The sequence below is a fragment of the Tursiops truncatus genome, chromosome 20, assembly GCF_011762595.2.
Source record: "Tursiops truncatus isolate mTurTru1 chromosome 20, mTurTru1.mat.Y, whole genome shotgun sequence".
Lineage (NCBI taxonomy): Eukaryota > Metazoa > Chordata > Mammalia > Artiodactyla > Delphinidae > Tursiops > Tursiops truncatus.
In genome coordinates this window covers 30,361,126-30,382,702 of record NC_047053.1, presented here as the reverse complement: position 1 = coordinate 30,382,702, position 21,577 = coordinate 30,361,126, and the positions used below count along the sequence as shown (strand labels likewise).

At 55.0% G+C, this 21,577-nt stretch overlaps 1 protein-coding gene across 1 annotated transcript in view; it reads left to right on the top strand.

The window, feature by feature from the left end:
* The window catches only part of TBX4 (T-box transcription factor 4), a 30,372-nt gene extending 9,064 nt beyond the window's left edge, over positions 1–21,308 (top strand). The window contains exons 4-9 of the mRNA XM_033847487.2: positions 4,208–4,327; positions 5,545–5,692; positions 16,069–16,221; positions 17,152–17,240; positions 17,373–17,608; positions 19,526–21,308. Coding sequence (XP_033703378.1) covers positions 4,208–4,327; positions 5,545–5,692; positions 16,069–16,221; positions 17,152–17,240; positions 17,373–17,608; positions 19,526–20,157 — 1,378 coding nt within the window. The 3' untranslated portion in view covers positions 20,158–21,308. The remainder of the gene's footprint in view (positions 1–4,207; positions 4,328–5,544; positions 5,693–16,068; positions 16,222–17,151; positions 17,241–17,372; positions 17,609–19,525) is intronic.
* The last annotated feature ends 269 nt before the right edge of the window (positions 21,309–21,577 follow it).

Sequence of the window (21,577 nt, the reverse complement as noted above, 5' to 3'; positions counted from 1 at the left end):
CTTTAAGACCCCAAGACACTAGGGATAGAAAATGGATGGGGTTTTCTGTGGACCCCTACCCTTTCCTGCATCCCTTTCCTTTCAAACTCTGGCCTCCACGGGCCTCTGTATGTGTTTATGTACACGTATTTATGATATATACACACACACATATAATTTTTTAATATCAATTTTATTGAAGTGGAACCTTTCTGCAGAAAAGTGAACAAATCTTGATCGTACAGCTCTACAGACTTTCACAAAATGAACACACTGGTGTTAGCACCACCCAGATAAAGAAACAGCACGTTACCGGCCCCCAGAATCCCTCTTGTCTGCCCTCCCAGTCACCGCCTCTCCCCACCTCGAATCCCCTCTCCAGACTTCTCACCCCTTCGATTTGGTTTTGCACCTACATTTCAGGGAAGGCACATATAGCCGCTCCTGGGGTTCCGGATCCCCCTGAGGAAGCCGGGGGTGTGGTGGATTTGGGGTTGGGGGGCTCTGCTAACTGGAGAGAATCTGGTGGGTCTCCTCGGTTCGTTCTTTCCTGCCCCCCACCCCCTTGGATTGGTGGGGAGTGAATAGGTCAGCACCTTGAATTTGGCCACCCCTTTGGCCCGGGACCGGGTGCCCCGCGGCTCTCTGAGCCCAGTTGAAACTTACTTGGCCTCTCTCTCAGTGCGTCTTTACGGGTTTGTTGCCAAAATCAAAATGCCCCAAACCCTTGCCCGGCGCCCCGCAAGCCTCCAACACCGAGAAACGTCCAAGGAAGCTTATCTTAGCAGTTCATTCTAAAACCATTTCCGAGTATGAAGTAGATAAGGCCCCACGCCCGCACCCTTTCAGAGCCTGTTTCATGATCAGAGGAGAGACCCCCCCCCCGGCTTTCATCTCCTCCCGGGGCCGGCGGGGCAGGCGGCTTGTTTATTCCCTGGCGGAGCAATTTCCGCGGGGGCCGGGAGCGCCCCAGATGCCTGCGGACCAGGAGTCCGAGGCGGGCGGGGAACCAGAGCCGGGAGAGGGCGCCAGGGCCGCAGAGAGAAGGCACGCAGGGCACGGGGAAGGGGTGCGGAGGGGCGCACCGAGCAGGGGTCTGGGTGGCTGCCGGGTGTTGAGGACAGGGAGCCAGGGCTTCACGGTCACCAGCGCTGGCCGGTGGCAGGGCTGAGTGGGGTACGGGCTGTGAAGTCACTACTTCCCTGCTTGGCCCTCCCTCCCTGTCCCACTGAGGTGTTCACTTCCGCCCCCCCCCCCCATAGGTGATGGTTTTCAGGTACATTTTCTTTTGGTCCTAAATCACAGAAGCAATTTACAACTCACTCTATGGTTTCATCTGTTTCAATAGAGAAGACCTTTACAGGGCGGGGTGAGCGCAGAGGAAGCCACAGCTCCCAGTTCAGCTTCCTGAGGCCTGCCCTCCTGGTGAACACTCCCATGCCAGGCCTCTCGGCTCCAACCTTGGACCCTCTGGAACCAAGGGCAGATGCCCTCAGCTCGGGCAGGAGGCCTGCGAGGCTGGAGGAGTGTGTGCTTCAGCTGCACACGTAGCCTTTCCCGCACACCAGGCAGGACCTTCATCCTCTGCAGCCCGCTAGGTGGGGAAATGATAGTGCCCAGGGTCCCCACTGGGTGTGTTCTCCATGGCCCAGAAGCAGCCACCAAACTGGACGCTAACAGAGACGGAGATACCTGTCTCCATGAAGGCAGCGGTGCTCAGCTGGCCAGCTCAGGCCAGCTCAGCCCGGAACAGAGGACTTTTGAGCTCCCCATTCAAACCACAGATCTCATCGTCCCTCCTGATTTCTGAGGGCAGTTGCCCTAGGAAGAGGGAAAGGCAGGGCAGTGGCTAGGAGACACCTTCCTTCCCTGCCCCAACTTCCTTAAAACCTCCTGGAGGCGGTTATCCGTCAGGAATCTGGTCCACGGTCAGCTTCCAGGGGAGGCCAAATCATGGGACACCAGCCCCATGCCTTGGGAGGCCGAGGACAGGCTCCTTGCCAGCCTTCTCCAAAGCACTAGTCATGTCCGCCTGGCCTCCTGAGCCGCTGAGGTGAAGTACAGTAGCGGGTAGAAGGGCAAGGGCAGGATCCCGTACCCCCCTCTCAGCCTAGGTTATGAAGACCGTTGAAGTGGCAGCGAGCAGTTTTCTCCTGGCCCCCTTTGTGGACGCTGGCTGGGGGGAGCGGGGGGAAGCTGTGCCTGCCCTCTGCTGTCGCCACCTGCAGTGATTATAGGAGAAGCAGGATGAGTGCAGGGCACTGGTACCAGGCCAACCCCAAGCCCAGCCGGGGCTGCCCCGCTCTGTGGCTGTTTCTGTAGCAGTTACAAAATGATAGCCTGCAGGGGACGGGATTCTTGGCCTTCCCCCAGGGAGGTGGGAACTGAGCAAACTGCTGCCTCCCTCTCCTTCAGCCTTAGGCCCACCTGGAGAGAGGCTGGGCCAGGAAGCGGGTGGTACAGGCTCCAGCTGTGCCCCAGGGCCGGCTGGGCAGGGGGCTGGTAAGCAGGAGGCAGCATTGGGTTCCTGGGGAGGGGGTTGGGTGGACATTTGAAAACGCTTTCAATTGACATCTGAGACAAATTCTTCCACACGGTTTATGAGTCCCTAGACTTGCCGCTAGAACTGCCCTCCTCTCTCCAGGCGCACACGCGCGCACTCCACCGTGTACGCAAGCACATGTGCTCGTGCGCACACATGGTCACACAGCTCCCGCACCCCTGGCCCACTGCAGCACTCATGGGCCTGCCCTCCAGCGAGAGAGGGTGCACGGGCTGGGGCACCCTCCACCTCAGGGTCCTGGCCTGGGCTTGCTGTAGGGTCTGCCACCTTGTGGGGGCCTGGATCCCTCTGGAAGCCCTGCTCTGTCAAGGTAAGCTGGTTCCCTGTCGACAAAATGGGAGACTCCAGTCATCTGTTTGAGGTGTTTAGGACAGCTTCTCCTGAGGGTTCCCGTGCTGTCTCTCAGCTTCGTGAGAGCCGGAGGACCCCCTGATGGCTTTCCCAGAGCTGCCTGGGCTTCTACCCGCTCAGGGGATTTGGCTCCCAGTGGCCTTAGTGTCTTCAGTTAGGTTTGGCTTCTGCCTCTCTCTTGGGGACATCTTTGGGGGAGATCAGCTAGGAGGGGGTGGGAGCATCTGAGGAGGACTGAGGAAGTTCCCCTCTGAGGAAGTCCGGTGTCAGGGACCTGGTGACCAGGGGAGGGTACCCCGCAGGTATGGGTACATGCTGTTGTATGTTTGGTGTGCTGAGGGGTCTGAGGAAGCTCTTCTCTAGAATGTTGCCTGAGCCTCAGGGTCCTGGACAGTTTCATCATGGGCTGCAGGACCTGGAAAACTTTCTGCTTTTTTGCTGACTCTATTTTCATAGAGGTAGGTCATACCACTGGTCTGCAGAGGAAGGAGTGCAGTGGGGGTCAGTGGTAAGAGCTGTAACTGGACTCATTTAATCCACACAGCAACCTATGAGATTGGTAGTCCCATTTTAGAGATAAGGAAACCAAGGCATAGAGAGATCCAAGCAAGCTGGCCAAGGCAGCATGGTGTGTCAGTGGTGGGGCCAGGCTGTGGACCACGGCAGGGAGGTTCTAGAATCCATGCTCTACTCCTCAGGGCTCCTAGGCTGACTTTCCCCGACACCCAGTTAGTGCGCACAGGCCCAGGCAAGGCATTCACAGGGATGAACACCTCTGCTAAACACACAGGAGGCATCCGGAGAGCAAGCAGCACTCCTGCTCTGCTACGAGTTGGTTTGAGGCCTGGGGGTTTCCATAGAGACATGACCCAGCGGAGGCACCTCATTGTTCACGGAAGCAGCTGACAGGGACTCCCAGGTCTTCTGCTCTGGGCCCCTGTAATGCCCCCCCACCCCCACCCCAGAACTTTCGTTGTGTATGGATGACAGACAGGAGGGAAATTAAGGCAGCCTGGTTGGTGTTGAGATCGTCTCTCACATCCTGACCAGGGTCTCTGTGCTTTAGCTGCTCACAACCACAGACTGACAACTGCAGGGGCTCAGAGGGAGCAGCTTGTGCAGCCCTTTCCTCGTAGAGGGGGAGGCTGACCACAGAGGGAAGCAACTTACCCAAGGTCACAAAGCTCTGACCAGTGCCGAGACCTCTTGCTAAAGGGGCAGTGCCTCTTAAGGGCTTCTATCCCCTCGCCCGCTCTGTGCCACGTCTCCTGGTGCTCTGTCCACGCCTCTGCGTCATCTCTCGGCTTCCCCCAGGAGGATGTTCCCCAGCTACAAGGTAAAAGTCACAGGCATGAACCCCAAGACCAAGTACATCCTGCTGATCGACATCGTCCCCGCGGATGACCACCGCTACAAGTTCTGTGACAACAAATGGTAAGAACCCGGGACCCTCACATCACCCACCTTCCCACTCGCACACCCATCCCCACCTGACGTTTGGCCCAGGGACTTACCAGTTAGTCCCAGTGATTGGCCAGATCCACAGCCTTGGGCACCGGGCCTGCTGAGGCTACAGGGTCATCAAATGTTCACACACCTGCTGCTGGCTGAAAATGAGCCGCAGTGTTTGGGCTTCTGGTGGATTTCAAGGGTCTGTGCTCGCCCCACAGCTGTGGATGAACAGGGTGGGTGCCTGTGCTTTGGGATGACAGATGAGCCCCAGCACTGGGCAGGCTTAGGCTCTAGCAGTGCTGTGCTCGGGGAGGGGGGCAGAAGATGGAAGCCACTTTCCTTGGGGGCTTTGGTATTCCATAGTTGGGGCCCAGTTACCTGGGCTGTGGCATCTCTCTCCTGTTCCTCCGCTCATTTGCTCTTTGGCTGCAGAGGCTTCCCTCTTATGCTGTGCCCCCATCAGGAGAGAGCAGTCAGATTGAAGGGCGAAACCAAGCTGGGACTGGGTGCAAAAACGCTGGGCTGCTTTTCCTGAGGCCATCCCGTTAGTACCCTGTCTGCCCCCAGAGCCCAGGACAGCGCCCAGGGAGAGAGAGGGATGAATGAATCCACAGCCCGGGACGTGGGCTCAGCGGTAGATGAGTAATAGGGCTGCAGAGGCCAGGTCTGGACCCGGGAGGCCAGATTCGGTGGCCAGGTCCTGCCAAGGGCTTGTCTCTGTTCTGTCTCTGGGCTGGAGCAGCTCCTGGCTCAGGGGACAGCTAGCAGTTCGTTTCTTATGTTTGTTTTGGGGGCAAGCAATTTGAAAATTGTCTACATCCTCTGAGAAACTACCTCCAAACTTATAACATTTTAAAAATTGTAAATATAACACATACATGGCAGTGCCTGAATCTCCCCACAACATACTTGTGATTAGCCCCATTCCTTCAAGTAAAGCATCACATGTCTCTGTAATCTCACTTTCTCTTTCTTATTGCAGTGAAATACAGGAGGTTCAGAAACGCTCTCCCTCCCCAGCACTCTTTCCTCTGTCCCTCCCTCTTACCCCCAAAGCCCTAAATTGACAGTCTGATAGGACCATCGGTGATTTGTTTCTCAGGTCTCTGGGGATTTGCTCTCAGAGGGGACAGAGAATCTGGGCTCCCCCAGGCTGCAGGGCAATCAACTGCTCTGGCTTCTCCATGCTCTGTTGGCAGGATGGTGGCAGGGAAGGCTGAACCGGCCATGCCCGGAAGGCTCTACGTTCACCCGGATTCTCCTGCCACTGGGGCCCACTGGATGCGGCAGCTGGTCTCCTTCCAGAAGCTGAAGCTGACAAACAACCACCTGGACCCCTTCGGCCATGTAAGCATGGGACTGCCTGGCCTTGAGGGCGAGTCCGGGGCCAGTGTTGGGGTTGGGCCAGTCCAGGGATCCGGGATCTGGAGAATCCATTCTCGGGATCCAGCTCCAGGCCGGTTTGTGGAAGGAGCACAGGGTCTGAGTCCCACAGCAGAACATCCTTCCCCCAGCACTTACTGGCTGGGTAACTTTGGGCAAGTCTCTTAGCCTTTTTGAGCCTTGGTTTCCTTGTCTAGAGCATGGAGATGACCATGTGAGAATTAAATGATTACGCATGAGGTACTTTGTACCTAAGAGGCTCCAAATACATGGCAACTATGACAGCAACGATGATGATGGACCAAATCTCAGCTTCAGTTTCCCCAAATCTGGCCTTGCTGGAGCCTCAGACAAGTAAACCTTCTTGAGAAAGAGTCACTGATGGGTTCCGAAGCCTGTCTCTGGCGTGTACCGTCTGCCTGGCCCGGCAGCCACCTGCCCTGGAAGGGAAGGCCTCGCTCGGGCTCCTGGGTCAGCGCCTTCCTGGCCTTGACCGGGACCTGGCTGTCACGAGATTCTGGAGCCCCAGGGGTCCTGCCGCTGATGCCCATCCAGACTGCTGAAGCTCATTCTTTCCCCGTCTGTCCCTGGCAGGCCCACAAAAGCTTTTTATGTGGAAATTGTTAGCTCAAGTGTGTGGCAAACAGAAGCCTAGGGACCCGGTGTCATCTGCCAGGGAGCAGGCCTCGCCCCTCTAGGCTACCCACGGTTACCCTGGAAACGCAGGGTATGGTGTGGTGGAGCGGGTGCTGTCAAGGCTCCTAGATGCAGTTGCCCCGGCTGCACCCCTAACACTCATACTGTCCATGTGGATGGTGGTGGGGGAAGCAGGGGTGGGCGCTGTGCAGGCATGTGCCTCTTTTATGCCTCAGTTCTATTTCTGGGGAGCTGTGTGCAAATCAGAACTCTGTGAATCATAGTTCCTTGTGGAAAATGCCAGTGACGCTTCATCTCTGACTGATTGGTGTGTAACTGGCAAGCAGCTCTCAGTTCTCATTTTCTCGGAGTCTGTTCAGTTCTCTTCTGGGTCACTGGTGATCTATAAACCAGCAATTAGGAGAATGCTTCGTTAACATAATAAACTCCTGACTTACCTGTTTTGCGAGGGGCGTGGGCTTTCCCGTGCAGGGCAGGCCCATGCCGTCGGGTGTGTGACAGAGACCTGCAGGTGTGCATGGTGACGTGTACTCATGTAGCCCCAGCCTCTCCCAGGGGGCAGAGACAAGCCACCATCCAACGGGAAGGGTCAGCCGAGCCCCCACCTCTCAGAGCACAGGGTCTTTTAACCGAGGGCCAGAGGGGCTTCCCATTCTGGCCAAGACTTTGCTCCTGGTCAGCTCCTACCTGGCCTCCTCTGCTTGGCCAGGCTGTGGGATCAACCTCAAAAGGTTAGCGAGGGCCTCGATGGTGGGAAGTGGGAAGCCACATCTCTGCCCGTGATTGCACACACACGCAGACCCCAGGGGACAGACCACTGGGGTGAACACAGAGCTTGGCGGAAGCTGGATCTTCGGGGTGAGTGACCAGAAGTACCCAGGGAACCGAAGCTCTGGAGAATTTCGGATGCACAGCTTGCTCTCATGGTTCCCAGCTGCAGGGATGCCTCTGAAGACTCCTCCACCTCCCTGGGCCCCTGCAGAATGCGGCAGGGGAGAGAGTCAGGTGGTTGAAAAGCTGGGATTTTTAGGAATCAGGAGACCTGGCCTTCATAGCCCAGCAGTAGGCTTCCCAGCCTGCCTTGTGTCTGGTGGCTCTACTGGAGTCCATAAGAGGTTTGCAATAACCCTGCATACAGTCTTGAGTCTGGGCCAGTGGGGCTGCTTGTTGGGCTCGTGACATTGGAGGTGCCCCTGGCTACACTCTCCTTGCCTGCCTGGGGCTCTCCTCTCCTCGGCAGGAGGGACGTTCCCCATACTAACTCCCTGGAGGGTTTGGGTGCAGAGCATCTTCCTTCTCCCCATCCCCGAATTTATCCAGCGCTTGCAATCTATTGGTTACAACACCCTTTGTAGGGTGGCAGGGCTCAGGGAGATGAGGTGCTTGTCTCAGGAGCTGGGAGTAAAGGAGCAGAGCGTGGACCCCCGCCTTCTGATGCCTGGTCCCGCGCTCCTTTGGCTTCTCCACCTGTCTTCCCATACCCAGGGCTCGAGCTGTCAGATCTTCAGCAATTTGGGGCATCACCGGAGAGGGAGCAGCCTTTGACCACGCAGGCAAGGGCTGTGGAGGATGAGCTAGCTTCCTCGACATGTCAAGTCAGAGTGGCCCATTTGAACCTTGGCTTTCTGCTCCTTGGTCTGTGCCACCTGGAGTGCTGAGCTCTCCCGGTCGCCCTTCTTGGTGCAGGAGCCTGGGAAAGAGCCATCTTCTACTGAGAACTTGTCCCAGACAAGTCCTTCTGCACAGTTCACCTCCACACTTGCAATTTTTCCTAAAAGCTTCCAGACCTCAGGGAACTTTCTCCAGCCAAATGGACTGTGGACTTTCCCCTTGGGTCTCACAGTATCTCAGAGATTTTAGCAGCTGTCTCCCATTTACAGACTTCCCCCGGGAGAAGGGCCCAGAGTCCAGGAACCCCTCCGGCCACAGGGCCACATGCTCTGAAAAGACAGGGTTGGCTTCTGACTAGACAACTCCTGTGGGTTTTTGCTGTGAGTCCAGGAAAGCCCTCTGTTCTTGAGGGGTGGGTTCAGGGTGTGACCCCTGGGTTCTGGGTGTAAGCCTAGGGGCAGAGGACGGGCAGGCGGCAGGGGCAGAAAGGATCAGGGGGCTGGGGCCGGGCTGGGCTGCTCCAGTTCAGCTCCACTGCTGTGGCTCCACTGGCTACAGAGGACGCCTGCCATCCTCCCCTCCTACTCACCAACCCCTCCTACGCCTAGCAGGGTCCTGTGCCAGGTGACCACGTGATGGTAAGAGAAGCTGCTTCGGGAAATTGAAGAGGGCCTCACTGGGGTGGGGCCTGGGTCCTGCAGCGGGACATGGAGGTGGCTGGCACGTGGGTCTTACTTTTCTCCTGATCTGGAGGCAGGGAGGGGATGGCTGCAGTGAGGGGGGTGTGTGTGTGTGTGTGTGTGTGTGTGTAAAGGGGAATGGCCATCTTCACCACCTCTTGTGTATTAGGACTCCCAGATTGCCGGGGTAGAAGGTTAGTTTTTTTGTTTTTTTTTTTTTTTGCGGTACGCGGGCCTCTCACGGTTGCGACCTCTCCCCTTGCAGAGCACAGGCTCCGGACGCACAGGCTCAGCAGCCATGGCTCACGGGCCCAGCCGCTCTGCGGCATGTGGGATCTTCCCAGACCGGGGCATGAACCCGTGTCCCCTGCATCGGCAGGCGGGCTCCCAACCACTGCGCCACCAGGGAAGCCTGAAGATTAGCTTTTGATTTTGGGCATAGTAGGTCTCACTGTTCCAGAGGCAAAATTAGCCCCGGACTGGGGGTGTGGGCTCCCAGGCCACAAAGTGGCACATGCACCATCCCCTCAGTGTGTTTCCTTCTCCAGCCACAGGCCTCTTAGCCTAGTTCGTTACTGCTGAGCCTTGGAATCCAAGCTCAAATGCCACATCTTCAGGGAGACAGTTCAGGGTTCCCATTATATGCTCTCAGAGCACCATGCACCTTTCTGTCCAAGTACTTAACCACAGTTATAATTTTATACTTATTTGTCAAATTTGTTTTTGAATAGGAAATACATTCACATGGTTTAAAAATCAATCAATGAATAAATAAGACACGTCTGCAATGAGACATTTCCGTCGCCTGGTTCCCCATCCACCTAGTTTTTTCCAGCTCTGGCCACAGGTAACCATTGTTACTAATTTCTTCTCAGTGTTTCTTTTTGCACATGCAGGCAGAATACAGAGTCTCAAATCCCTTCTTTTCCACACAAAAGGTAACATGCTGTAAACACTTTGCACCTTGCTTTGTAAACTTAGTGTATCATGGAGATCATTCCAGTCACGTAGAGCTGCCTCATTCCTTTTTTTACAGCTGTATAGAATTTCATCATGTGATCGTTCCATTATGTAGCCAGTCCTTATTGAAGGAATTAGATGTTTTCCTCTATTTGCTCTTTTGATTAAGCTTGTACATATGTTGTTTTATACCTATGGCAAGTATGCTTTCTGATAAATTGCCTGTTCAAGGGGTGCTTGGATTTGCAATTTGTAATTCTGCCCTCCACTGGAGTCCCAGTGATGTGTATTCCCACCATCACTGTAGCCTCACGAACATGGTGGGAGAGAAAGGTTTGGATCTTTGCCAGTTTGATGGGTGAAATATAGATGTCAGTTTTAGTTTCAATTTATATTTCCTTTATTATGAGTGAGATTAAGCATCTTTTTTTGTGTGTGTGTGGTAAGCGGGCCTCTCACTGCTGTGGCCTCTCCCATTGCGGAGCACAGGCTCCGGACGCGCAGGCTCAGCGGCCATGGCTCACGGGCCCAGCTGCTCCGCGGCATGTGGGATCCTCCTGGACCGGGGCACGAACCCGCGTCCCCTGCATCGGCAGGCGGACTCCCAACCACTGCGCCACCAGGGAAGCCCCAAAGCATCTTTTTTATATGTATCTCCTCTTCGGTCCTTATCGTTTGCTCATTTTTCTCTTAGATTGTTTTTTCAATCACCTATCCATTCTAGGAGCTTTTATAAATTAGGAAGATTTCGCTCCTACTCTGGGATGTCGAATTGCTTATATGTTTTCCCCGTTTGTCACTTGTCTTTTGGTTTGGCTTATAGTGGTATTCCTACACAGAAGTTTTTGATTGAATGTGTTGGTGTTTTCTCTGTGGGTTCTGGATTTTGAGTAATTGAAAGCCCCTCTCCACTCTTTACTTATAAGGGAGTTTGCTTGTGTTTTCTTCTAGTATTTTACAGAATTATTATTACACTTTAACCATTGATCCTTTTGGAATTTATTCTGGCATTCTATATGAGGTGTGAATCCAACTTTTTTTTTTTTTTTTCTAGAGAGCTATCCAGTGGTTCCCAACACCAATAACTGACTAGTCCCCTTCCCTCTCTGGTTTAGGATGCCTTATTTCTGTACACTAAATCCCCTTCTGAATCTGTGTCTGTTCGTGTGCCAGTGCCTTAACTGTTGAGACTTCATAATAGGTTTTAGTGTCTGGCAGGCTTGGTCCCCCTGCATTGCTCTTTTTTTTCAGAGTTTTCTTGGCTGGTCTTGTCTGTTTTTTTATATGAGCTTTAGAATCAGCTTGTAGTGTTGAGAAAGAAACTTGCTTGTATTTTTATTAGAATCACTTTAAATTATAAATTTACTTAGGGAGGATTGATGGGGATGCCTTTGTCTTTGTTGCAGTCTGATTTTTGTCCTTCAAAGGCGTATTCAGGTTTTCTTCCCGAGGTCCTACACATGTGCTGCGAGCTGTTTCATCTTGTTCGTTACTATTATCAATGCAGTTTGGGGTCCACGACTTTTTCTCCCCACTGATTTTTGCTTGATTTTTGGATTACCGTGTGACTTCCCCACTGGACGGTAAACCGTGAGGTTTTTCATCACCATTGTGTCCTGGTGCCTGGCAGTGTGAGTGGTGGTGAGCAGTGGTGAGTGAACCTGCTGACGGGGGGATTATTTAGACAGAGAAGGCACTTCCTCCGCTGGAGGCTGATGTCCCCCCAAAGCATATGCCAGCCAGCGGGGACCCAGAACCATTGGTCTCCCTCTTTTCCTCCCACGTTTGCTGAGCCCTGACAATGTGCCACGCCTTGCCGGGCGCTCTGGGACATAGACCACCCGTCCGGCTCCAGACTGGGCCTCACCCTCCCCAGCCACGTGGGTGCAGGTGCAGGTATGAGCTAAGGCTCGGAGAGTAGTGATGCCGGCTCTGCTTCCCATCACTGTCTGAGGTTGGGCAGATGCCTTCCCCCGCTTGAGCCTCAGTTCCTTGCCTGTTAAAATGGGGCTAATCATGATACCTCCTTTACAGGGATGTTGTAAGGTCAGTTGTGTGATGTGTGTAGAATACTCATCACAGGGCCTGGCACAGAGGCTGTGTTCAGTCAACGCTGGCTGTCATTGCTGTGACTGGGAGAGAAGGTGGGAAGGCTGCTGCCCTGGGCGTGAGGCCTCAGGCCTGTCTGGCCCAGGCCTCTTGAATCGGCTGATGGGTTGTCCGACTCAGTTCTAGTCTAGATATTCTTCGGGCCAATCTTTGGGTCTCTCCGGTCTTAGTTTTGTTGTGTTTTTTTCTTTTTTCTCTAAGTTGCGGATCCTGTCTGTTTCCTAAACCTCTTTACAGGGCTGGAGGGGGTAAGAAGGATGATGGAGAAGGTCGTCTTAGAAAGTAAACATGTGATGCAGGAGAAAATTTGGTTTTAATATATGACAAACAGACATTAGCCCCACTTGTCGTGTGGCTAGCATCCAGATACGCTGTGCCCTACCATGGGTGACAGGGCCTGGGGAATCCTCATCCCCCGCAGTGTTTGGTTGAAACCTTATCCTTAATAACCGAGCTTGTTGTTGAGAGCAGTGTGTGCTGTCTCAAGGGCCATCTGGAATCTTCCCCGATTCAACCTCCAGCCAGCTGTGTGTCCTTGGGCAAGTCACGTTCCCACTACTCGCCTCCTGTTCCTCGTCTTTACAACTAGGAGGTGAACTAGAATGATCTTGACGGTCTGTCCCTCCATGCCCTGATGTGCTGTGATTCCAACGCAGATGAATCTGGGCCTCGTTAGCCCAGCACGCTGTGGCGATCTCCTGAGGAGATGGATGTTTGGCCCTATCACAACTGTGAAAATAGAACAGGCCTCCGACTTGCAGCCAGAACATAATGAATCCCATTTCTGTAGAACAGTGGTGACGACGGGACCAGCCGCGTAGTGGGGTTTTTTGACGTGGCTGGCCCATTTGACCCAACATCCTCTGCAAGAAATATGGATGTGAGATTCTAGCTGAACAGTTTAACGCGGCGCCTGAGGAACTTCCGAGTAAAGCCAGGCGCGAGTCACTGAGGTAGCTTCCCATTCTCCCAGGCCGTCGGGACCGATGCTGTGCTTTGCGTCTGCATTGGTTCAATGGGTGGGACTTCCTTCCACACACCTGTCCAAGTTCCAGACTGTCAGAGGCGGGAGGGGTGTTTGGGACCACTTAGTCGAAGGCCTCACTTTACAGATGGGGGACCCCGATGACTGGAGGGGGAGAGCTTGCTCAGGACTTGCAGCTGGTGGGCAGAGATCCATAGAAGCTTCCGGGCCTCTCTTGGCTTCTCTGTGGCTGGGATTGGGCTCCGCAGTGGCCCCTACCTGCCCTTGCACGTCTGGCAGTTGCTCTCTTCCCAGATTTCCCTGCCAGCCTGTCTGGTTCCCTCTCCTAGAAGGTGTGTTTGGCAATCTCACCACCCGTGTCATCCAGGGCCTTGTCTGATAGGCTAAGGATTCGGCCTTTATCCCAGGGGGCAAGAGGGAGCCATCAAAGGTGGCATCATGAACTTAAGATATTTACTGAGCCCTAAATACTGGCAGGAGTTTGGGGGCCAGCGGACAAGGGAGGCAAGAGGAAGAAATACAAAGGGCCCTGCTCTCAAGCAATGTACAGTCTTCCTGGATGAGCCAGGAGGTTCTAAGCAAGGGAGTGACCTGATCTGATGTGTAGCAGGTGAAATGGAGAGGAAGTAGATGGCGGCAGGGAGGGGGCTGCCGCAGAGCCCAGTGAGAGGCAGCGGGGCCTGAGCCAGGGCTGCGCGGGGGGGGGGGGGGGGGGGGGGGGGGGGGGGGGGGGCGGGATGGAGAAGCCTTTGTTTTACAGGTGGAGTCACGGGCCTTGGTCACTGATTGGACCTGGAGGTGGGTGACAGTGAGGGGGAGGGGACTGATGATGCCCAGGGCTCTGGTGGACTGTCACAGCCTGTGACGGCCCAGCTGGCAGAGGAGCAGGGCGGGTGCTTTTTGTCCCCAGGTGTCCTTAAGGGACGGCACAGCCTTACTGCACGGTGACTGCAACACCTCCTTTGGGTTCTGTCCTCCCGTCGTCTGTGTTCTCCCCTTGGGCGCCCCCCACCCGCTGCCAGGAGAGCTGGACTGATGCAGGGTTAGCCCTGCATGTCAGGGGCTGGAGCGTGTGAGTGGTCATGGAAGGATTGTCTGTGCACATGTTTGATCACTATTTTTGACCTGAAAAGTGCCTTAGAGGTTATCCTGTCTCTAGTGAGCAAAGAAAGACAAGGGAGGAGGGGACACAGAGTTCGTGGTCATGGCCCAGGTCTTTCTCCTCCCATATCCTGGTCTCACACTTGCTTGTTCCTGTTTTGAAGGAGAGGAGCCTGGAGGTACAAAAGGTATAAAAGACATGACCCTTTCTCTTGAGGAGTTATAATTTAATTGAAGGGCCAAGAAGAAATGGGAGGCCGCTAGGAAGCAGCACAAAGCCAAGTAGACAATGCGTGGAAAGGGAGTTTCATGAACTGGGAGTTCAGAGCAGGCCTTAGTAGTGTGGGAAGGCTTCCTGGAAGAGTTGGGCCTTGAGATGATAGGCCTAGAAGGTGAGGGAGAATGGGAAAGGGAGATCAAGGCAGCAGAGGGAACTGCCTGTGCAAAGGTGCAGAGGCGGAAACCTGGCATCTAGGCTGCCTCCCGGGTAGCCAGGTGCTGGGTCTTCTGGGCCCTGGGGTCCTTTGTGGGCTCCTGCAGCGTGGGTACAGTGCAGGATGACAGAGTAACCTAAAGGGTCTGGGAGGTGTTTCCGAACCCCCAGCCCCTCTCCCGAGGGGCCCCTTCCCAGGCTCCTGGAACACGAAGTCCGTTGAGGCCTCCCCGGGCAGGACTTGTGCCCTGAGGTTTGCTTGGCAGGCTCCCAGCTGGGCAGTGGATCCCCAGCTGCAGGATGGGATTTGGGATTTGGGGAGCTCTGTACTTGCCCCAAGAGGGTCCAGAGGTTTGTCACTGAGGGCTGAGTGAGGAGTGGCCCGTGCAGAAGAGCTAGTTTCTGCTGGACGGAGCTGCCCAGCCAAACCGAGGAGCCCGGGGAACGTCAGAGCCTACAGCCCAGCTCCTGGGCTACCCACGCCCCTGGCTGAGCCTCTCCCTGGGCTGCCTCTGTCCCCAGGGTGTGAGGGGAGCAGAACCTCGCCAGACGAAGGCTTCAGCCCAGACTTGCCATGGAAGTCAGGGACTTGGCACTCTGGTCACTCAGGGGTTAAATGTTTCACCAAGCCTCAGCCCCAGGCGTGGCCCCTGGGAACCTGGAAGGGTAGGAGCCAGCAGAGACAGCCCAAGGGAGGGGCACTCCCTGCGGAGAGAAAGGAGCTCAGAGGGGACCAGCCTCACCCAGCCCGGACAGGAGCCAAAGGGTTAACAAAAGCAGCGGTGCTGATAAAATGCCCCAAACGCCTGGTCCTACCTCCAGTGGGAAGGGTGTCTGGTAAATGTCAACGATAAAAAATACATTTTAATGGCACGTGATGCTGCGCTACCGTGGGGCACAGCCAAATGGAGTGGGTTTGGGGCCACAACTACCGTGTGTTTCTCCCAGGGCTCTGGGCCAAGTCTCCTGGGCTCTTCGCCTTTTGCCCCAGGCATCCTCAAGGGCTGGGGGTGCCTGGGGCCTCCGGGCTTCCTCCTACCTCCTGATGGCACTCCCCTCCTGGCTGAGAGCTGCCTGGGACAAGTCTGAAGGCACAGTGCCTCTGGGTGTCCCGTGTCCCCTCAGCAGGCCTCTGTGAATGAAGGAAGGAGTGCCCCGAGGGAACAGGTCGGAGTGCACCGTTCTCCTCAGCATCCCCCCTCCCCCATCTTGCAAACCCTGGGCTGGGAAGCTGCTTTTGTTGCTGACAAATGTGAGAGGAGGGGCTGAGCGCAGCCCACCGCTGACAACTCTCCAAAAGGCAGGTCCCTAATAAGTGGGGAGGGGTGAGCAGGGGAAGAAGAGCTGGATAGGTCAGGGGGAGGCCCGGGGAAGAGTCAGCCTGCCAAGAGTCAGCCTGCCGGGCTGCGCGCTGAGGCTCAGAGAAGTCGAGGGACTTGCCTGAGGTCACACAGTGAGTCAGTGGCACCTGGTCTTTCGCCTACAGCTCAGAATTCCACCAACTACACTGTGCTGAGTTCATTGGGGCTTTTAAATGGTTGTGTCCCCATTTCCACACTGAAGGGTCTGTAGCATCCAGGAGGTCCTGGGACCAGGAGTTGGTGCTGGAGCAGAGTCCAAGTGGGGCCAGGGGCCTGGTTCTTCAACCTTCAAGGGAGGTTTGGACCTTTCTGGGCTCAGCCCCTGTGGTCAGGCCCTGGAGCCCGGGTGTTTAGGACAAGGAAAGCCAGCCCCAGGCCAGCTGAATGAGGCCGAAGACAAGAGGGTGGGGACCCGGAGCTCAGAGGAGACCCTTCTCTTCCAGATCATCCTCAACTCCATGCACAAGTACCAGCCGCGGCTACACATCGTGAAGGCTGATGAGAACAATGCTTTTGGCTCCAAAAACACAGCTTTCTGCACCCACGTGTTCCCAGAAACTTCCTTCATCTCTGTGACCTCCTACCAGAATCACAAGGTACAGCACCCCCACAGAGGCAGGAAGTGAAGCCCCGTTGCAGCAGGGCTGAGGGAGGCAGGGAAGGCGCCTCAGGAACCTGCTAAGCCCTGCAGAGCAGTGAGAAATGGAGTGATGTGCAGGAAAGGAGACCAGATCCCTGAACCCCCAGCACAGAGTAACTGTGGTCTCTGCGCTGGGGATGGACAGAGTTGGCAACTGTAAAGGTCGGGAGCGTGGAGCTTGCCCTGTGGCTCAGTGCTGGGCCCTTTCGTTCTACAGTCTTCTTCTCCCGGGTGGGATTCTGCACCTGCAGAGAGAAGGGGATGGAACAGGGAGAGGAGCCCTGGGGCACTGCCAGCTGTGTGGGAGCAGCTGACTGAGCCATCTGGAGGCCCTTCCCAGGCAGCGGTCACAGGGTCCTGGCATGTCCTGGCCCACCTTCCACCCCAGGCCGACCACCCCAAACTGCCTCCCGATCCCCTCCCGGGCCACTCTCCCCTGCCCCCCGCCTTTGCCCACGCCATCCTTCTCAGAAGGCTTTCACATCTGCACAGTGGGACTGGCCAGATCAGGGGAAGGATCTTAGGCAGAAGAGTGACAGAGTCAGGTCTGCATTTAGAAGAGTCACGCAGAACCTGATGTGGCATTTGCACTAGAGGGGGATGATGTGCAGGGGAAGCTGCTACAGGCCGCTAGGAGAGGATGATGAGGGGCTGAATCGAGGTAGCACAGCCGGCGGGAGAGCGGGAGACAGAACCAGAGGTTCTGCCGCAAGTGGAAGGGATAGGAGCCGGCCACGTGAAGGGCAAGGCCAAGGAGGCCTCAGCAAGACGCAACTTCCCCAGACACTGCCGGGGGTTCCGAATGTGCCCGGGGTCGGGGAGGAGGGCCAGAGGCCAGCCCAGTCCTCTCCCTGCAGTGACTCTACCGTGTATCCTGTCCTGACAGATCACACAGCTGAAAATTGAGAACAACCCTTTTGCCAAGGGGTTCCGGGGCAGTGACGACAGTGACCTGCGCGTGGCCCGGCTGCAGAGGTGGGGCTGCTCCGGCCTGGGGGTGGGGCGGGTGGACCGGGTGTCCCGGGTTCAAGCACAGGGACTCCGTAACCCTCAAGGTATCTCCACTCCCTTCCCGTGTCCCGCTGACTGTCCTCCCCTCTCCTCCAGCAAAGAATATCCCGTGATCTCCAAAAGCATCATGAGGCAGAGGCTAGTCTCCACCCAGCTGGCATCCAAGCCTGACGTCAGCCCCCTGCATGGGGCTCACCAGGCGCTCCAGCACTACCAGTACGAGAACGGGGCTCACATGCAGTTCGCTGCAGCTGAGCCCCAGGACCTTCCCCTCAACACCTTCCCAGCCCAGAGGGACTCCAGCCTCTTCTATCACTGCCTGAAAAGACGAGGTACCTCTCTCCTGGTCTAGAAGCCCTGGAGGGTCAGGGGGTGACACTCTCCCCACAGACACTGCCCACTGCACATGTGATCACGCATGGGTGCGCACACACACATACACACACACACACACACCTGGTTATTGTGTGGCCTGGGAGAGCGAGCCTGAAGGGTTGGGGACCGTGGCCAGGCTCAGTGCAGGGATACGCTTCTTGCTTTCCACGCAGCCCTCAGAACCCTCACAGGCAGCTTGCGGCCTTGGTGTCCCCAGACACTGGTACCCCTCCCTGGCCCCAGGTGCTGCTTTCAGCAGGGTGGGCAGAGGACACGAGTCAGCCAGGCTCTGTCTCTAGGTGTGGGAGGAGGTGGAAGCGTCACAATCCCGAGGTTTCCACTTAGGGAGGCGACCTCCATCCTAACACAGGGAGTCCCTAGCACAGGCTCCCCACCGCATCACACCAGATCTGCAAAGGCTTCTTGAAAGTGGCAGGGAGCTGTTGTGGATGCAGACTGGGGACCAGGAAGACAGGCAACAGACTTGTCCGTGCTGGCTTTTTTGTGAGGAAGAGGAGCCCTGAGCCGAGAACCAGATGTGCTCTGGTGCCAGGTCTCGATTTTTCCCTCTATAAAATATGAATGATCAGTGTTATTACACCAGAAGTCCTCACAGGGCCACTGAATTGTCTTGGGAATGAGTTTGGGGACTTTTGCTTGCAGTCCAGAATGTTCTCTCAGCCCAGCTCCTAGGGACCAGCCAGGCAGGCCCCTGAGTACCCACCACACCAGGTCCAGTAGAACTAGTGACCTAGAGCAGGGGCTGGCAAACTGTGGCCTTTGGACCAAATCTGGCCTGCTGTCTGTTTTTGTTCAGCCTGTGAGTCATACAAAATGGTTTTTACATTTTAAATAGTTGAAAAAAGTCAAGACTCTTTCATGATACATGAACATTATATGAAATTCAAAGTTTGGTATCCATAAATAAAGTCTTACTGGAACACAGCCAAACATTTATTTACCTACGGTCTGTGGCCTCTTTCCTGTTGAGAATCCCTAGAGAAAACAGAAGGAGGGAGACCAAGGCAAGCGACCCGACAAGTGTTCTTAAATTTGTTGAGTGGGCTGCCGCCCAAGTCCTCAGGCCTGGGTCATCCCTGTATCCCAGGGGAGCCCGTGCTGGTCCAGAGAGTCAAGCCCTCATGCTTGAGGATGTTGAAAGACACACACCCATGGTCTGGAGCAGTTAATGTCACGTTTCCTGAGACAGAGTATTAGCTTAGCCTTAAAAGTACCAGTCACCTTTTACTTATTAACAGCTCCATTTCTTAATTGTGTAAACGCTGTTAGGTTGGAATCTGTGTAATTACAATCTGATGGGGCTTCTTTGAACACAGGGAGGGTGTACTTCCTCCTCTAAAAGCAATGGGAGCGTGCCTTTGAGTAGCTTTGTCTCGCTAGAGCCTTCCTGGGAGTGGAGGATTGAGGCCAAAGCATGGAGGCTTTAATTTTCTGGCTAATTCAGGCAGATGTAGCCTCCGGGTCCGGTTTGGGCTGGCAGGGGCTTGCACTTTCCTTGGCCAGGGTGAGCCTAGCCTAAGAGTGCCAGTGCACATTGAGGCCTTTTACCATCCCCAAGAGTCAGGGTGGCAAAGGATCAAAGCTATCCACTGCCGGGCTAAACACATCGCTCAGCGTCCAGTGATGCAGCACGCCCCGTGGCCTTTGAGCGTGCCCATGATCGGACCACTTCTTGGCTGCGGCCGCCCTTGAAAAGCTGTAGCTGATTAAAATGGTTCTGGGAGCGCCGTGGTAGCGTGGGGCAGTGGGGGCCCTGAATGACAAGGATGGGCTGTCCTAGCATCCAGCGGGGGTATTCGGGGCCCTGGGCTGGCGGAAATGGCTCTTCCTGAGGTTTCTTTGTCTTCCGGCAGACAGTGCCCGCCACCTGGACTTACCCTGCAAAAGATCTTATCTGGAAGCTCCCACTGCAGTGGGGGAGGATCATTATTTCCGGTCTCCCCCTCCCTACGACCAACAGATGCTGAGCCCCTCCTACTGCAGTGAGGTGACCCCACGAGAAGCCTGCATGTACTCAGGTTCAGGGACCGAGATCGCCGGTGTGTCCGGGGTGGACGACTTGCCCCCGCCCCCACTGAGCTGTAACATGTGGACGTCAGTGTCGCCGTACACGAGCTACAGCGTACAGACCGTGGAGACTGTGCCTTACCAGTCCTTCCCCACGCACTTCACCGCCACCACTATGATGCCCCGGCTGCCCCCCATCTCGGCTCCGAGCTCCCAGCCGCCCGGAAGTGCCCACTTCAGTGTCTACAATCAGCTCTCACAGTCTCAGGTCCGAGAGCGAGAGCGGGGGCCCGGCGCCTCCTTCCCGAGGGAGCGCGGCTTCCCCGGCACCGGCACCGCGTGCGAGCGGAAGCCGCCCTCGCCGCACCTGAATGCTGCCAACGAGTTTCTCTACTCGCAGAGCTTCTCCTTGTCCCGGGAAGCCTCCTTACAGTATCATTCAGGAATGGGGACTGTCGAGAACTGGACTGACGGATGACTCTCAGGGCCCGCCCACAGCCCCAGTACCGGGTTGACCCAGCATTAACCTCTGAGGGTGGCGTGCACTACCAAGAAACGCAGGAAGGTATCATAAAGGGTGGGGTGCGAGTGCGCGTGAACGTTTCTTTGGAGGGCATCTATCTTCTGACATAAGACTGAGGCCATGACAAAGGGAAAAACACACTATCCGGAAGTGATTTTGGCTGCAGGACCTGGATCCACTGTTATCTGATATCTCTTGACATGCCCAAGGATGGGATGGGAGTGGAGAGTTCAGGTGGTGAGGTCTCTCCCGCAGGGGAAGTCGGGGTGGGAGGGGTCTCTGCACATCTTAAGAGTCCTGGCCTTGCAAGGGAGCTGAGAATCTTGTTTTGGGAGCAGGAGGCCCATTCCTTTGGCTTCCGGAGATTCTGTGAGACCACCTGAGAGGTGGGCTCAGCTAAGCCACGAAGCCCTTCTGGGAAAGGAGCGCTGACTGCTCAGTTAGTGGCCCGGAAATTGATCCCCGGAGCTCTGAGGTCTGAGGGACAATTTTTAGAGAGAGAGTCATGGGCGAAGTGCCACCTGATGGGTATTAAAACATTGCTTTTTCCTTCAAGAGGAGGGAAAACACAACCAGTAGCATCTCTGGCATCATTCAGGTTTTCTTATAACGTACAAAGCCCTTCCCCCTCCATCCCCAGTATACAGCCCCTCACCCTCTCTGGTGCGCGAGACTCACCTCTCAGGCCCCATCTGCGTCCTACGACTGGCCAGTAGGAAGCACACTTGACCTAGCAGTGTCCCCAGGAGACCACACTGGAGCTGCTGCCCAGCAGCTCTAGAGCCCGTTCTGCTCCCAGAAAATCCTCGCCTCTGGAGCAAGAAAGCCCAACAGAAATAAAAATGAGAACTCAGAAGACATTCATTTCTTCCAGTGAATTCAGCCAGTGAGCTCAGAGGAGCAAGGATAATTCTTCTCCAGGGAGGTGGATCTCGTCCTCAGCTCAGCTCTTTAGCATTGAAAGTCACCAGACCGTCCCTGTGGCTGGTGTGAACTCTGTAATCAAATTTGGGAAATCACTAAACTCTTTGCATGCTGAATAGCTATTTATATATTATATAAATAAATAAATAAAATAAAATATATAAATATATATATCTCACAAATGCAGGCCACATGTCCAATTCAGCTTTGCTTTTTTACAAATGAATAAACTTAATAAAATGAACGTTGGAGAGGGTGTTTGGAAAGACATCTATTTAAATCTTTATTACACATTTGATGTTAAAAACAAAGAATGGTTTAGATAAAACATACAAATAAATAATTATATATAAACACACACACACTACAGATTACACTTTATTAGAAGACACATTAGCTAACGGGATATGGAACTTCAAGTGTTTTGTTATATAGCATGGACATTTTATTT